The sequence below is a fragment of the Prionailurus bengalensis genome, chromosome D1 (assembly GCF_016509475.1).
Source record: "Prionailurus bengalensis isolate Pbe53 chromosome D1, Fcat_Pben_1.1_paternal_pri, whole genome shotgun sequence".
NCBI classification, from domain to species: domain Eukaryota; kingdom Metazoa; phylum Chordata; class Mammalia; order Carnivora; family Felidae; genus Prionailurus; species Prionailurus bengalensis.
The window spans coordinates 73,397,724-73,411,934 of record NC_057346.1 but is presented as its reverse complement, the minus strand read 5'-3'; the positions used below and the strand labels follow the sequence as shown (position 1 = coordinate 73,411,934).

At 36.3% G+C, this 14,211-nt stretch overlaps 1 protein-coding gene across 1 annotated transcript; it reads right to left on the bottom strand.

Moving 5' to 3' along the window:
• Positions 1–1,312: 1,312 nt before the first annotated feature.
• CD1H11orf58 (chromosome D1 C11orf58 homolog) lies at positions 1,313–13,858 on the bottom strand. Its single transcript, XM_043580753.1, has 5 exons — positions 13,528–13,858; positions 8,972–9,055; positions 5,478–5,538; positions 3,759–3,868; positions 1,313–2,351 (listed from the first exon to the last, which is right to left on the bottom strand). The coding sequence occupies exons 1-5, from the start codon at positions 13,588–13,590 to the stop codon at positions 2,121–2,123; spliced, it is 549 nt and encodes a 182-aa protein (XP_043436688.1). The 5' UTR covers positions 13,591–13,858; the 3' UTR covers positions 1,313–2,120.
• Between the last annotated feature and the right edge of the window lie 353 nt (positions 13,859–14,211).

Below are 14,211 nucleotides of genomic sequence, written 5' to 3'. Positions count from 1 at the left end.
TCTTTCATTGCACAAAAATGTTATTTTCCCACCTGATACTTCAGTAGGAGTATCAAGATGGCATGGCATCTGTCTTCCTTTAATGTCCCCCCCCCCCCCCGAATTTATTAAATTCAGGGGAGAAAAAAACACAACCCTGATGTTCATGCTTAAAAGATAGCCACGATGTTTAACGTGCTGCAGGGACACTAGGCCATATGGTGTCCTAAATTTATTCCAACCCTGAATTATGTAAATGTGCAATAATATATGAATTGGAATAAGAACTTCCCTACTTGGACAAGCTCTTTCAGTGTAGTTATTTTAGAAGAAGGTTCTTCTGTTTACATATTAAGAATCACGACTTAACCCAGTATATTTAAACAGTAAGTTGATGAAAATACTTTTTAAAACATAATCCTGATTTCTCCCTTTTCCATTCTTAAACATAAGTCAGCCTTCATTTACTACTTTAGTTGTAATAAGCAACCCTAGAAACTAGATATTTGAAAATCTGTGGCAGGGACGCCTGGGTGGTTTAGTTGGTTAAGCATTCAACTCTTTATTTGGCTCAGGTCCTGAGTTCGAGTCCTGCATCAGGCTTTATGCTCATAGTGTGGAACCTGCTTGGGATTCTCTCTCCCTCTTTCTGCCCCTCCCCCATTCACACGCTCACTCTTGCTCTTGCACTCAAACTTAAAAAATCTGTGGCCAATTGAAATTTGAATAAAGCGAAATGTATTCAAACCAAGTATCTATTAAATGTCATATATCCTCTCCACTACCCACTGACTTGATATTTTACTCTGCGGGGTAGCACCTATTATAAAACAATACAAGAACTAAGTAAAGCAAAAGCCGAATGTTGGGGATCTGATGTATGAACAGATTATATAAACCAGTTATCACCTGTTCTAGTTGCTTACACTCCTAATATTTTAAATTTCAAAGTGACAAAGGAATTTTTTTTTAATCCAGCACATCCAACACATACTTAAATATCTAGATATATAAAAATTCACCAAACAGATTTTACTCAAGCCTTTGAACATGTTACTTAGAAACATTTTGGACCCAATTATTCAAAGATCATTGACTAGCCCATAATGCAGTTTGTCAGTCTGCTATACAGATCAACCACATAACACCAGTCAGAGGATTCTACTCTTACTCCCACAGAAGCAGCAATAAAATCAGAAAGCAATACTACTTTCCAGTAATTTGATAATCGAGGTAATAGTATTGGGATAAAATGAAGAGAATTTGTTTCAGCTTCTTCAATAAGCCTATTCCTCATTTTTAGATAATGAGGATGAAGGTATCACAAACCAAATATGGGAAACTGCTTTTCTTTATTGAGGGCTTAGGAAGAAAATTAACTTTGGTCACATATTACCATAAAAAAAAAATCCAGTTTTACATATTCCTAAACAGGACCAAATACTCAGAGAAATAATTTCTTCTGTAAAAATTGGCCAAATTTATCAAAAATCTAACATACAATGTAATTCAAATTATATAAAGACTGCTTGGGATCATAGCATTCCAAAATGTATGATAGTTGCAACTCCATCTTAACCAGTGTGAAAGTATTTGCTCTCATGTTGCTTTGGTCCAAAAGAGTAGAGCTGAATCAGGAAGAGTAAACTAAGTACCTAATCTTTTGCAAACAATTTAGACTGTTATTGGCAGCAGAAATATCCATGATGAATAGTTCTACTACAACAAAGTATAATAACTGAATACTTTTCATGAACACATTACAGTATCAGATAAACTTCTTATAAGAGAAAAATATGAAGGAACAAAAAAGATGAAACAGCTACCACAAAAGTGTCTCCCCCGTAACTATCTGAAGGGGTAAAAAGGTGAGATTAGAGGTTTGATGATGCTAATATGAAAAGAAATTGAGTATTGTATTTATTTCTTATTTTATACAACTCTTACTCTTTACAAAAATGGTTAATAGTCATGCCCATAAAAGTGTAATCCATGGCATTTGAAAGCAAACACTCTTTGTAATTATTTAAAAGGGCCTTTTTAAAAATTATAATACAAAGGTCTGTGCTCTATAAGCAGTCCTCCACTGTGCATTATAACAATAAGGCTTACTTTTAATACAAAGACTAAGTGTTTGGGAGTTATGAACCACTGGATTTAACAAACATCATTTTATAGTTGCTTTTTGCATCTTTTTTGTTTTTGGGATCCTCCACTTCATCAGGGTGCTCAGTAGCTTGGAGTTCTTCAGCAGATTCTTCTTTCTCTGACTCTGAATCACTTTCAGAGTCATCTGGACTTTCAGGATCAGGTGAATCATCATCATCATCATCATCTCCAGCCACATCACCTTCTCCATCATGATCTTCTACCTATAAACATCAACCAAAAGGCTCTTCTTAAATACGATTACCCAGGACAAAAAACTGGGAAAGACCCTAATTTTTGTCACAGTCTTAAAACAGCTCACTCCCTAGCCATTAAAATCAAGTTTTAAGACTGCTATTATGATCAAGAGCTGCTAAGCGAAGACCTGAGGACTCCAGCATTGTCATGTTTTACATATTAGGACTTAACTAGGATTTTGTTCTAAGAAACAGCTTTGAACGGAGGGCCTGAGTGGCTCAGTCAGTTAAACGTCCAACTATTGATTTTGGCTCAGGTCATCATCTCAGAGTCGGGAGATCAAACCCCGCATTGGGCTCTCCATTGGGCACGGAACCTGCTTGGGCAAGGATTCCTGCTCTCTCTCAAAAAAAAAAAAAAAAAAAAAAAAGAAAAAAAGAAACAGCTCTGAAGACCACTCACCTGCTCCCCTCCCTCTGGTTTGAAAGCTACTATATTATATCTTCCTGAAACAATATATATTTTTTGAAGTAAATAAGGCAAGTTAACCACTGACTCATGGAAATGTGGAAAAGTTATCAATGTTTTATGTATGATATTACTTTGGAGTAGTTAACTGGTAGTTGTATTATGAATAAGGATCATGGAAAATAGAGAAAGAGGGGCGCGTGGGTGGCTCAGTTGGTTAAATGTCCAACTTTGGCTCAGGTCATGATCTCATGGCTTGTGGGTTTAAGCCCTGCGTTGGGCTCTGTGCTGAAAGCTCAGAGCCTGGAGCCTGCTTCAAATTCTGTATCTCCCTCTGTCTCTGCCCCTCCCTTGCTCACACTGTGTCTCTCTCAAAAATGAATAAACATTGGGAAAAAAAAAAAAAAAAAAAAGAGAATCTCCTAAACTAGTATTTACAGGAAATACTTCCCCTAACCTGTATGTTGCTCATGCTTATTAAAGATATGCCCTGATGTATCTAAGTAGAATTTACAGTGAGCTTCTATCAGAAAACATTTGTAAAACTCACAAAAGTATCTCTTCCCATTATCTACAAAGACCTGTTTGGGCATACAGAAAATTAAGTAACTGTATAAAGAAAGCTTTCTACATAGGATTCTTTTTTTTTTTTCCAAAATTTTTTTTACACTTATTTATTTTTGAGAGACAGAGAGAGACAGAGCGTGAGCAGGGGAGGGGCAAAGAGAGAGGGAGACACAGAATCAGAGGCAGGCTCCAGGCTCTGAGCAGTCAGCACAGAGCCTGACGCAGGGCTCGAACCCACGAACTGTGAGATCATGACCTGAGCTAAGTCGGACACTCAACCGACTGAGCCACCCAGGCACCCCTCTACATAGGATTCTTAATTGCTAGAGTAACCTAACAGATATAAAGATATCAATTTAGAAATTATCTTCCCATTTAAAGAAAATGTTAATTACTACCTCACTGAAGCCAAGTCCACAATGTCGTCGATATCTTCCTGATAATTTACTGTCCATACTTTGCTGATATTGAGACTCCAGTTCTTCATTAATTTTCTTGTCTTCTTCCCCTGCATGTCCAGTGTACTTTGGTTATGTTTCAGTCAAATTAATAAAAACATTTGATTACACAAAAAACCCATATTACAGATGCTATTATATTCAGGGCTGATTTCTCTGTGACTAATTTTATAATGAATTTTGTGGATAGGTTTCTCTATACCATAGGTAGTTACCTAACAGGCATAAAATAATTGAAAGATGTATTTATGATTACTTCTTTAGTAACCAACCCTCTAAACTACAAGTGTTTATGAAAGATGAAGAACTTATATTTTTTTATGTGAGAACTTAAACCCAGACCCACAGTCTCAAAACTGAAGTTCAGATACTGTAAATACTAATTACTAAGAACTTTGGGCCTTAGATGTGTTATAGTTTATTTATAGTCTAATAAATAACCGTTCTCTTGAAAGTTAGAGTTTTCTCCCACATTCAAAAAACCACCAACAAACAAAAGCTTCTGTCTTTGAACAGAAACAATGAAAAGGCAGGCAACTCTGTTCAGAGAATGGATAAGTAAAATGACACTGTAATGGCTCTACTTTCTTACATATCAGTTTACTGAAGCAACATAAACTCCTTTAAAATTCTGTTGTTATTACATACCATTTGATGCATTATTTTTATATATACTGTGGCTTATGTAAATTATGAAGCAGTATACTAAACTACCTATGAACTCACTACTCAAGAACTAGAGCATTACTAATGCCATCAAAGCTTTGTGAGTATGCCATTTTAATTTGTAAATGAGAAATTTCATTTTAATCATAAATGGTAGTGTCTGCATTATTTTTATTCATAAATTCTACAGTTTTAAAGAATAAATGCAACAGTTAAATAGTTTTCCATTCTGCAAAGCTCAGGGATTCTTTTTGCCTTTTCTACCTATGCAAATCAATTTAAAATAATTGTTTAACATTAGAAAAATGAAACACCTGTTAATTTTCAAAAATGTGCTACATATTCTAGGTCAGTATAAGGTGAATTTAAATAATTTAACTAGAAGATTTGTTAAATATGATCCAGATCATTATGCCCTGTTATTAATAATGTCCAAGATTAGGGTCAATTTTAAGTAGGAGAAAATTTCATTTGACAGCAGCCTGAATTCAAATCCAAACTCTTCATTTTCGGCTTTTACTTGAAAGGTTTTTTATCTAAAATTAAAAGTTAATTTCTTCAGGCTTTGCAACAAGTTTATATTCTTTAAGGATTTCAAAATAAAACTTAGTGAATAAGTTCAAAACCAGTTTAATATACCAACTAGAACACCATACGTTAAATGATTTATAAAATAAAATACATAAATTCAATACATACCGTAATTGGCATTGTATGTCATAAAACCTCACTATAATTAAAATGTTATAAATCAGTAAAAATGAAGACAGAAAAAAGTTTCTTAGTTAGAATATCATTGATATATACTCTCAAATATTTAAAAACTAAAGTATATGCTAATTGTTACATGATATACACGTTTACATATACATTTCCAATTCTAATATTTTAACCACGAATACAATTATACAAGTCAGAATATCCTGAAATACATACAAATATTTCATATTCCAAATCTAGCATTACCTCTTAAATTATATTTTACTTTCTTACCTGTTCGGAAGTGAGATGTTGATTTGTGATCTCCTATAACAAGACGTCCAGTATGTTCTTTCTGTAAGAAAGTAGAAAATATACTAGAATTTGAGACCACTAATTTAAAATAATTTATGAGTGTCTACTAGGTGCCCAACACTGTTCCAGGCTTCTGGGATACAGCAAAGAAAAAGAACCAAATTGAGATCCATAGCTTTATAGAACTTACATTCTAGCAAAGGTAGAGATAAGGAAGGGAAATGAAATCAATAAACAAATATATAGTATGTTAGAAGCTTGTGTCATTAAAACAAATACACAGAGCAGAGAAAGGAAGTAGAGAGTATGTTGAGATCATGCTGGAATTTCATCAAATAGGATAGAAAACTAAAAAATTGAGTCGATATAAACATTTTCTTTCCTAAAAGGCCAATTAATGGGTTGCTTTAACACTCCCACCTCCTCTTTCTGATCCTCAGGCACATCTCATACGGAGAAAACAAATGAAATTATTTAGCTAGATAAAAATGAAGTAACTGACAGACTTATAATAAACAAAGAGTATTAGTGACAACAGTCCTAGATGTACAATTTCTAACTCAACAATAGGGTTCTTTTGATTGAATATGTCAAAATGCCATCTAACAAAATATGTATAAAAAGTCATTTCCCTAAATTTCACTGATAGTATGATCAAACGTTTTGATGTCCAATATTTAAGTAAAAAGTGTTTTCTCCTTGTCACTTACATTTTCACTAAGAGGGTACCAAACATTTTTTTATATATTATCTTTGTGTCTATTCATTGCCTATTTTTCTATGGGTTATTAGAGTTAATTTTTTTTATTAATTGTCCTTATACTATAAGCAATTAAGCATTAGGCCTGAGACACACAACAAAAATTTTCCATGCTATGGCTTGCCTTTTGACTCTGTTTATCATGTTTAGTTCATTTGTACTGAAGCATTATTTACAGACAATAAAATGTACTGATTTTAAGTGTAAAAAAATAAATAAATAAATAAATAAACAAAGAGTATACAAAATAAAAATAATCACTATATCACAATCAAATATCCAGCTATTTGACTACAATAAATACCCTATCTTAAACTGTCAAAAAGAACAGAATTTAAAATAATCTAATTCTATAAAACATAAAAATAAATCCTGATTCAACAGTACTAATTATCAGGCTACATAATTACTCTCAATTACCAGTTACAACCCACTCTTTATAGTTCATATAGATCAATGACTCAATATACTGCTTCTTTAGATTGCAGAAGACACCCCATTAACAAGATTTGAAAATATATAATGCATCAAGTTATTTGAGGATGAGGACAGTAGTGCACTGGTCTATTTATACTTTCAGTTGGTTCTCCCTCTGACCAGTAAAATACTCATGGTAGCTGGCTAGGCTTAGGAATATAAATATACTCGGTGGCCACAAAACAGAATAAATCTAAACAGTCTATATAAAAGATCAAAGCTACAATCTTGGCCTTTCTAGGAAAGAATTTAACATATGCTAAAGAAATGAATTACTAGTAGCCAAATTTCTTCTTCTTAATTGTTTGATTTGTTCTCCCCCCCCCCCCCCCCCAATTTTAATGAGATATATTTGACTACTGGTAGCTAAATTTCATACACTTTATGTTAGGGGATTCTTCCTAAATACTTGAAGAATTTTCATTCTACTAGGTTGAGTATGCCCCCTAAATTATTACTTTACATACTCTTAGCAAATATTTTATTTGTGTGAATTAAGAGTAACTTCACACTACTTTCTAGGATACATTACAAATTAAAAAAAAATTTTAATGTTTATTTTTGAGAAGGAGGGAGCATACATGTGAGTGGGGGAGGGGCAGAGAGAGGGAGACAGCATCTAAAGAAGGTTCTGCACCATTAGCACAGAGCCCAGTGTGGAGTTTGAGCTCATGAACTGTGAGATCACGACCTAAGCCAAAATCAAGAGTTGGATGCTTTACCAACTGAGCCACCCAGGCACCCCAATAAATTACAAAATTGTTGGGAAATCTGAATTAATGAGATATTATACAAATGAATCCTTATTTAGGCCTTACTGTGTTGCATGATGTCTCCCTACCCTGAACCCCATTGTTCTAGTCTGGCTAACTCCTCTTCGTTTTACCAATTCTATTTCTGGAATGCTTTCTTGTACCATTGAGGCAGTTAGCTACCCTTGTCTGCTGATTCACAGCACTATATAGGCGCACAGTTCTTTCACAGCAATTATAATTCTACATTATCTGGTTTCCTGTACATGAAGGCTCTAAACACATGTTAATGATCTATGTGATCCAAGACCTAGTATACAGTACCTGGCACAGAGTAGGCAGCCAATAATTGTTGGTTAACGAGTAAGATAAAAATGTGTGTCCACACACAGACCTGTAGACAAAAGTCCACAGCAGTACCATTCATAAGAGCCAAAGAGTGGAAAACCCCAAGTGTCCATCAACAATGAGGGGATTAAAAAAAATTGTTGGTAAAATATATGAATGAATCCCTGTATGAATAAAGACAAAGCGCAGAATTTAGTTTTGATGAACTTAACCGACTGAGCCACCCAGGCGCCCTGTTGACGAGCTTAAAAGAGAAAAGTTTTCTTATTTTATCCACATTTGGTTTGCACAAAGATTTTTGGGACAATGTTAGGAAAATAAATTTACTTTTTTATACAAAATAAATACCTAGAGATACCTGTATTTGCATGTAAAAATTATTGCTAGGAACAAGAGGTATTTTCTCCACTAATGTTTTCCTGGCACCCATGGCTTGTATTTCCTACTGTGATAATGAAACTGAAAGGGATTTCAAACTATACTGAAAATTCTAAAAATTAAGTTTTGGGGGCACCTGGTGGTTCACTCAGTTGCGCGTCTTGACTCTTGATTTCAGTTCAGGTCATGATCTTAGTTCATGAGATCGAGCTCCACATCAGGCTCCACATCAGGTTCTGAGCTGACAATGCAGAGTCTGTTTGGGATTCTCTCTCTCCTCTCTACTCCTCCCCTGCTTGCACTCTCTCTCTCAAAATAAATGAATAAACATTAATAAAAATTTTTTTAAAAATTAAATTTTTGATAAAAGCTTGGTTACTACATCAAAGGCTGGCGAGAGCTATAAAATATGAAAGGACTACCATTTGGTCTCCCCAGAAATACCTTCTATTAAATCATTAGGCTAACAGATAGCCAATCATAAACTTTGTTCCACTGCAATCTCCTCAAACCAAAGTTTTTCTCTGTTCAATCTCTAAGCCTTACTGCCCCGTGGCACTGAGAATCCTGTAAGTGGTTCAGAAATAGTATACATTTTAAGTGTTTGGTTAGGTCAGCTGTGTTTCCCAAAGCCAAAAGTAATAATGCAGACCAAGAAAATGAGATCCAAATATATTGTCTGGGTCACTCAACAGACAAAATAAGGGTATTACTTTCACAGAAAAGACTTTAAAAAATACATACTGTTTGATGCTTACCTTTCCTGCGCCCATAAGTCTCAAGAACTTTTGTTTTCTTTCCTCATTACCTAAGTCTGCTGCTTCCCAATTGCTAGATCCAAGCTGCAAAAGAAAATTTGCCAATTAATTTTTTTGCACAATAAATACTTAAATATTTAAAGTCTACCCATAACTCCCAATGAGTTTTTTTTCCCCCTCCCTGTCATTTTTAACTATAAACAGGGCTGTTTTTGTTTAGGAAGTTAAGCACATACATCATATTCAAACTTAAATATACTCCTTTTCTGTTACCTCAAAGCAGAATCCTTTAGTTCTTTTGCAGCCAGAGCTCTGAATTCTCAAAAGTCTGCATTTATCAGAATCACCTGGAGGGTGTATTAAAACCCAAACTACTACGCTATAACCCAGGAATTTTAGATCTAGTAAGTGTGGGGTGGGGCTCAAGGATTTCATTTCTAACAAATTCCTAAGTGAAGATGATGCTGTTGATGTTGACATGGGAACCACACTTTGAGACCTACTACCTTGAAGCCTTGCAGGGCCCTAGAGTACCTAGGATTTTGAACCCAGAGGCTGCCACAGTTGTTAGTTGGAGTTAGTTGGGCTTTAGTGATATTCTAAGAACAGTGTAACATCAGAATCTAATGGACCCAATTTTAGGTTTTCAGTTTCTATTTTGTGCAGTTCTAGTTATCTGTGAGGATTGATATGTTAAGACTTATCAATTCTTTCCTAAAGGTCTTCTGAAGAACAGAAAACTTATTTTAAAAAACAGTAAAACTCATTCTACCCTATAATTATCAAATGGTCAGTTGAGCCCTTTTACAAATCTAAGAATTACGGAATCCTAGTGATCATATTTTTCCCTACATTTTGAAACAAAGGTAGGAAATATTTCATTATGATTCATTAGTTATTGCCAACTATGCTAAAAATGACTAAAATAAGAAAACAGAAAAATGGTAGAAGAGTTTTCTCATGTTGTCCAAAGTACTGCATCATCTTTCAAGATATCACTCCTCTGTTGTGTGCTTCTAGCTGTCACGGACAGAGTTGAGAGTCCAACAATTTTCACTTCTACTCCTAATGGCAACTGGGTAAAAAGTGAAAACTGACAGCAGTCATTTCACAATTATTAGATGAATAAAATGAATGCAAAATGGTAGGTAGTGTACCCTAAACTAACAATGGCAAAATTAACTGTATATGCAAATCTCTTAGACTATGAATTTTTGGATGATGAAACACTAGATGACTTTTCTCCAACCCAGGAATCAACAAGAGACAAAGGAAAAAAAAGAAAGAAAAAAAAAAAAAAAGACAAAAAAATATGGCACTCTTATCTAAAGAGTCATTCAGCAGGGAGGACTTCATCTTGCAATACTGTGCAATAAGAGCCTCAACTATCCTGTTTTTCTAAAAATATGTATGCCTGTTTCATCTCTTATGGTATTTATAACCAAAATTTACTTGATAGCATTTGAAACTGGACAGTGCTGAAGGCAGATATGTATACAAAGGTGACTGGAAGAAATGTGGAAATGAAAACATTCATTGGATTCAACTTTGTAATTGAGTTTATAATCTAAAAATGAAAATGTTTAAAAATATGGAGCAAAGATGACAACCCCCATTTTCAACACAAAATCATGAGCACAAAGGTTTAAATTCTTCAAGTATTGTATTTTGATGATGCAAATGCTAGAACTGCAAACAATAATAAAACTAAATTTTTTTTTTAACGTTTATTTATTTTTGAGACAGGGAGAGACAGAGCATGAACAGGGGAGGGTCAGAGAGAGGGAGACACAGAATATGAAGCAGGCTCCAGGCTCTGAGCTGTCAGCACAGAGCCCGACGAGGGGCTAGAACTCACGGACCGCGAGATCACGACCTGAGCCGAAGTCGGCCGCCTAACCGACTGAGCCACCCAGGCGCCCCAAGAAACTTCTTTAAAAGACTATCTTAATAACAAAACCCAAGAACTGCATAGTGTTTTACAACTTACAAACGACTGTTCACTTCCATTCTCTCAAGAATCCATTTAATAAATAAGAACACTGAGGCAAAGGGACTTAAAAACTTAAGTTGCTTACTCTGATCCTCTTGCCTTAAGTTTTTTGCTCTTTCCACATCATATCGTACATGATCAAATGGGACAGAATACATGGAAGTACTTTTTGAACTACAGTTATAAAAGTTATGGAATCAAGGTAAAAACAAAACTGTCTAAAAGCCAAAACTTTTCTGAACCATTTCTATTAAAAGAGCAAGTATCTTCAATGTCTTTACATAAGTAATCCTATCCTTTACAATATCTGATCCTAATGTTTTTTCCAATCAAGTCCTGGTTCTTCCTTTCAAAGACATTAGCATACAACACCAAGTACCTTGCCCGAATGCTGCATTCTCAAAAGCTCATGGGTGCCTGATAGATTCTTAGAGGGTCTCCGTGAGTTACTACAATTAACTTCCCCTCTCCTCCTACTTCCTACATAGCTTTCATTTCTTCAAACCAATGAGGCCATTTTAAATTCTTTACCCTTAAAACCTTTTAGTACAGAATTACAGTCAATTTACCTCCTCCTGAATACATATTGCTAGTAACTCTTAGAATTTACTTCTAACACTGTCAGCATTTTCCTAGAGCTGGATTCCATGTTTAATACCTACTTTTAATATCTCTCAAAATGTGTTACCCTCATTTAATATGTGAGGTCAGTAGGCAAAAAACAACAACAACAAAAAAACAAAAAAACCCTTTATCTTTTACATGCAATGGATGCTCATTAGAAATTGATGACCAACTACAACTTTAATTATAATTGATTTTCTACAATTTAGGTATGTATTTCAAAAGTATATTTTTAAAATTCTGTATACAGCATTTAAAATATTTTTAAAAGAAGTACTTAAAGATAACTCCCAATTACCAGTAAAATACTCACCTGAAAGAAACTGACTTAAAAAAAAAACACTATCAAAAGACAAGTGACTCTACTGCACTTTAACATAAAATTAGCAACATAATCATTTTTAGAGTCTGTTAAAGTTGCAGGGCCTAATACTGAATTGCAACTATAACCATCTCCTTCAACTGACAATGCTTATAAAATTGGAAAAGATCTTAAAGGTCATCTAGTTTAAACTGATCCCATCAGACAGAAGCTGTTAGAGTTAATTACTTAATCCCTTTAACTTTGTTAAATTACCTAACATCAAGAGTTTTCTGTTAAGCTAAAAGATTGTTTCTGAGTCTAGCAAAACAGGTGCCACAGTTAAATACCACGAGGAAAACACTGTAATAGCTTTTAAAATGGCACCCAGGTTACTCAAATGCCTTTAGACAAATGCCTGACAAGTACTGGATTGCCATATTAACAAGATCTAAAGCCAGAAGCAGGTAAGAACATAGCACATGAAAAAAATCTCTCATTATGTAATTATTCACCTCCAAATCTTTACTGATTACTAATCTTTCTGCAGAGCTAAATTTAATTTAAGGACCTTGGTATTCTAGTCTTAACACCAACCACCACCCATCCAAAGTGGGGTGGGTCTTAACATCGTCTCATTTGCTACAACTTGTATACAACAGTAGTCTTTAATGAGCTTTTTAATGGTTCACCAAGGAAGGTATTATGAAAGGCACTGAACTGCACTATAGAAATAAAGAACTCTACATGTTCAGAAATTAATAGTGCTTTAAACAATAACTGAAAGAAAACTAGATGTCGTCCTTTTATCATCCTTAAAAATGGCATTTCGATGCCCCCCGCGCCCCAAAATTTCTCAATCAACGTTCCCAAGGCGTTTATTCATTGTATGAAGGACCTAGTTTTCCGTTTACTGCAGTCTCCATGACACTGCGCTAAGAGCCAGGACAAATACACAAAAAGACTTAAGGACAAGCACCGTCCTTCATTTTTGAATTCCCAACACCTGGCATAGCAGTAAATATTTAATGGATTACTTTAAGGAATGGTTTGCTATTTAAGCTGACAAGCTTCGGGTTGGGGGTGGGGGGAGAAAGGTGGCTGAAATCAAAATGGGCTTCTAGGTCTTAACATCTTAGACCTCGCCACCATGCGTCAGTACGAAATTACTCCCCTGGTACAATATTCGGTTCAATACTGTTTTCCGTTTACTCTTTATAGTACATTGCAAAAGTAATAACGGCCGGAAAATCTGTCCAAACGTGCACCACATCTTGACATTGTCACAGGATCATTTTAAACCTCAAACAGGGAGGATCCTGCCATCCCTATCCTAACTAGAAAGGCCCGACAAAGAAGCTTCATCAGCCCCCAAATAAGCTACTCGACCCTCTTAGGACTTCCTTTCTCGAACCCCCTTCCTACGCAGGTCTCTGGCTCTTAGGGTGTAGACCTCTTAAACCTTCCGACACTCAATTAAGGAAGGGAGACATTTCCCAGTCATTCTTCTGGTTCCTCCCCCTCGGCCCTCCCCCTTCGGGCCACCTCAGACGCTTCCTCTTGCTTAATCCACCCTTCCCGGCCTACCCCAGCCTTTAGTAGGCCTCAACCCTCATCCACTCCGCCATTGTTATTTACATCGTCGTCTGGGGAGGCTGAACGCTTCACCCCGTGCGGATGGGACTCCCTGGCAGCACTCATCGTTGCGGAGACCCGGACGGGCAACACCGAACCCACTCGCCGTTCTCTTCAGCCCCAGCACCAGCAGCCTGCAACCTGCCACGGGCCCAAGCAGCGCCACTCCAGAACGCAGACCCCCTCCAGGCCTTCTCCGCCACAGTCGTCACCGCCGCGGCTACTCGCCACTACGGAGCACTCTGGCAGTTGTAGTTTTCCGGCTCAATCCATACCGACTAGAACGTACGGGATGGATGGGGCAACTAAAACTACAATTCCCAGGAAGCTCAGCGGCGCAGATCGCGCTGTGTGGCGGGAGTGCCCTCTGAAGCTCCGCCTTCATGGGCTGGTGGAGGGAGCTTTCCCGCGGATGGGTATGGCGGTGAGCGTTCGTTTAAAGCTTCGTTGCCACAGAAAGAGCCTTAGCGGCTTCGTCGCCACAGAAAGAGGGTTCTCACTATGAGATGCTGCCCTACTGACAGAGCGTCTGTCATAGTTAAGCACCGAAGTTTAAGTGTAATGTTTGGAGATTATTGAATCCTCACGGATACCCTCCACCCGCAACGAAACCCTTAAAAAAAATGGCTTCTACTGTTTCCATCCGGGCGTTCTCTATTGCTCTTAAGGGATTTCTAGGTGATCGGC

Coding starts and splice junctions, on each gene's coding strand:
- CD1H11orf58 (XM_043580753.1), bottom strand. CDS start 13,590: ATGAGTGCTGCCAGGGAGTCCCATCCGCACGGGGTGAAGCGTTCAGCC. Junction 9,056..13,527: donor CAGCCTCCCCAGACGACGAT/GTAAATAACAAT, acceptor TTTCTTTTGCAG/CTTGGATCTAGCAATTGGGA. Junction 2,352..3,758: donor GTGGACTTGGCTTCAGTGAG/GTAGTAATTAAC, acceptor TGATGTTTATAG/GTAGAAGATCATGATGGAGA.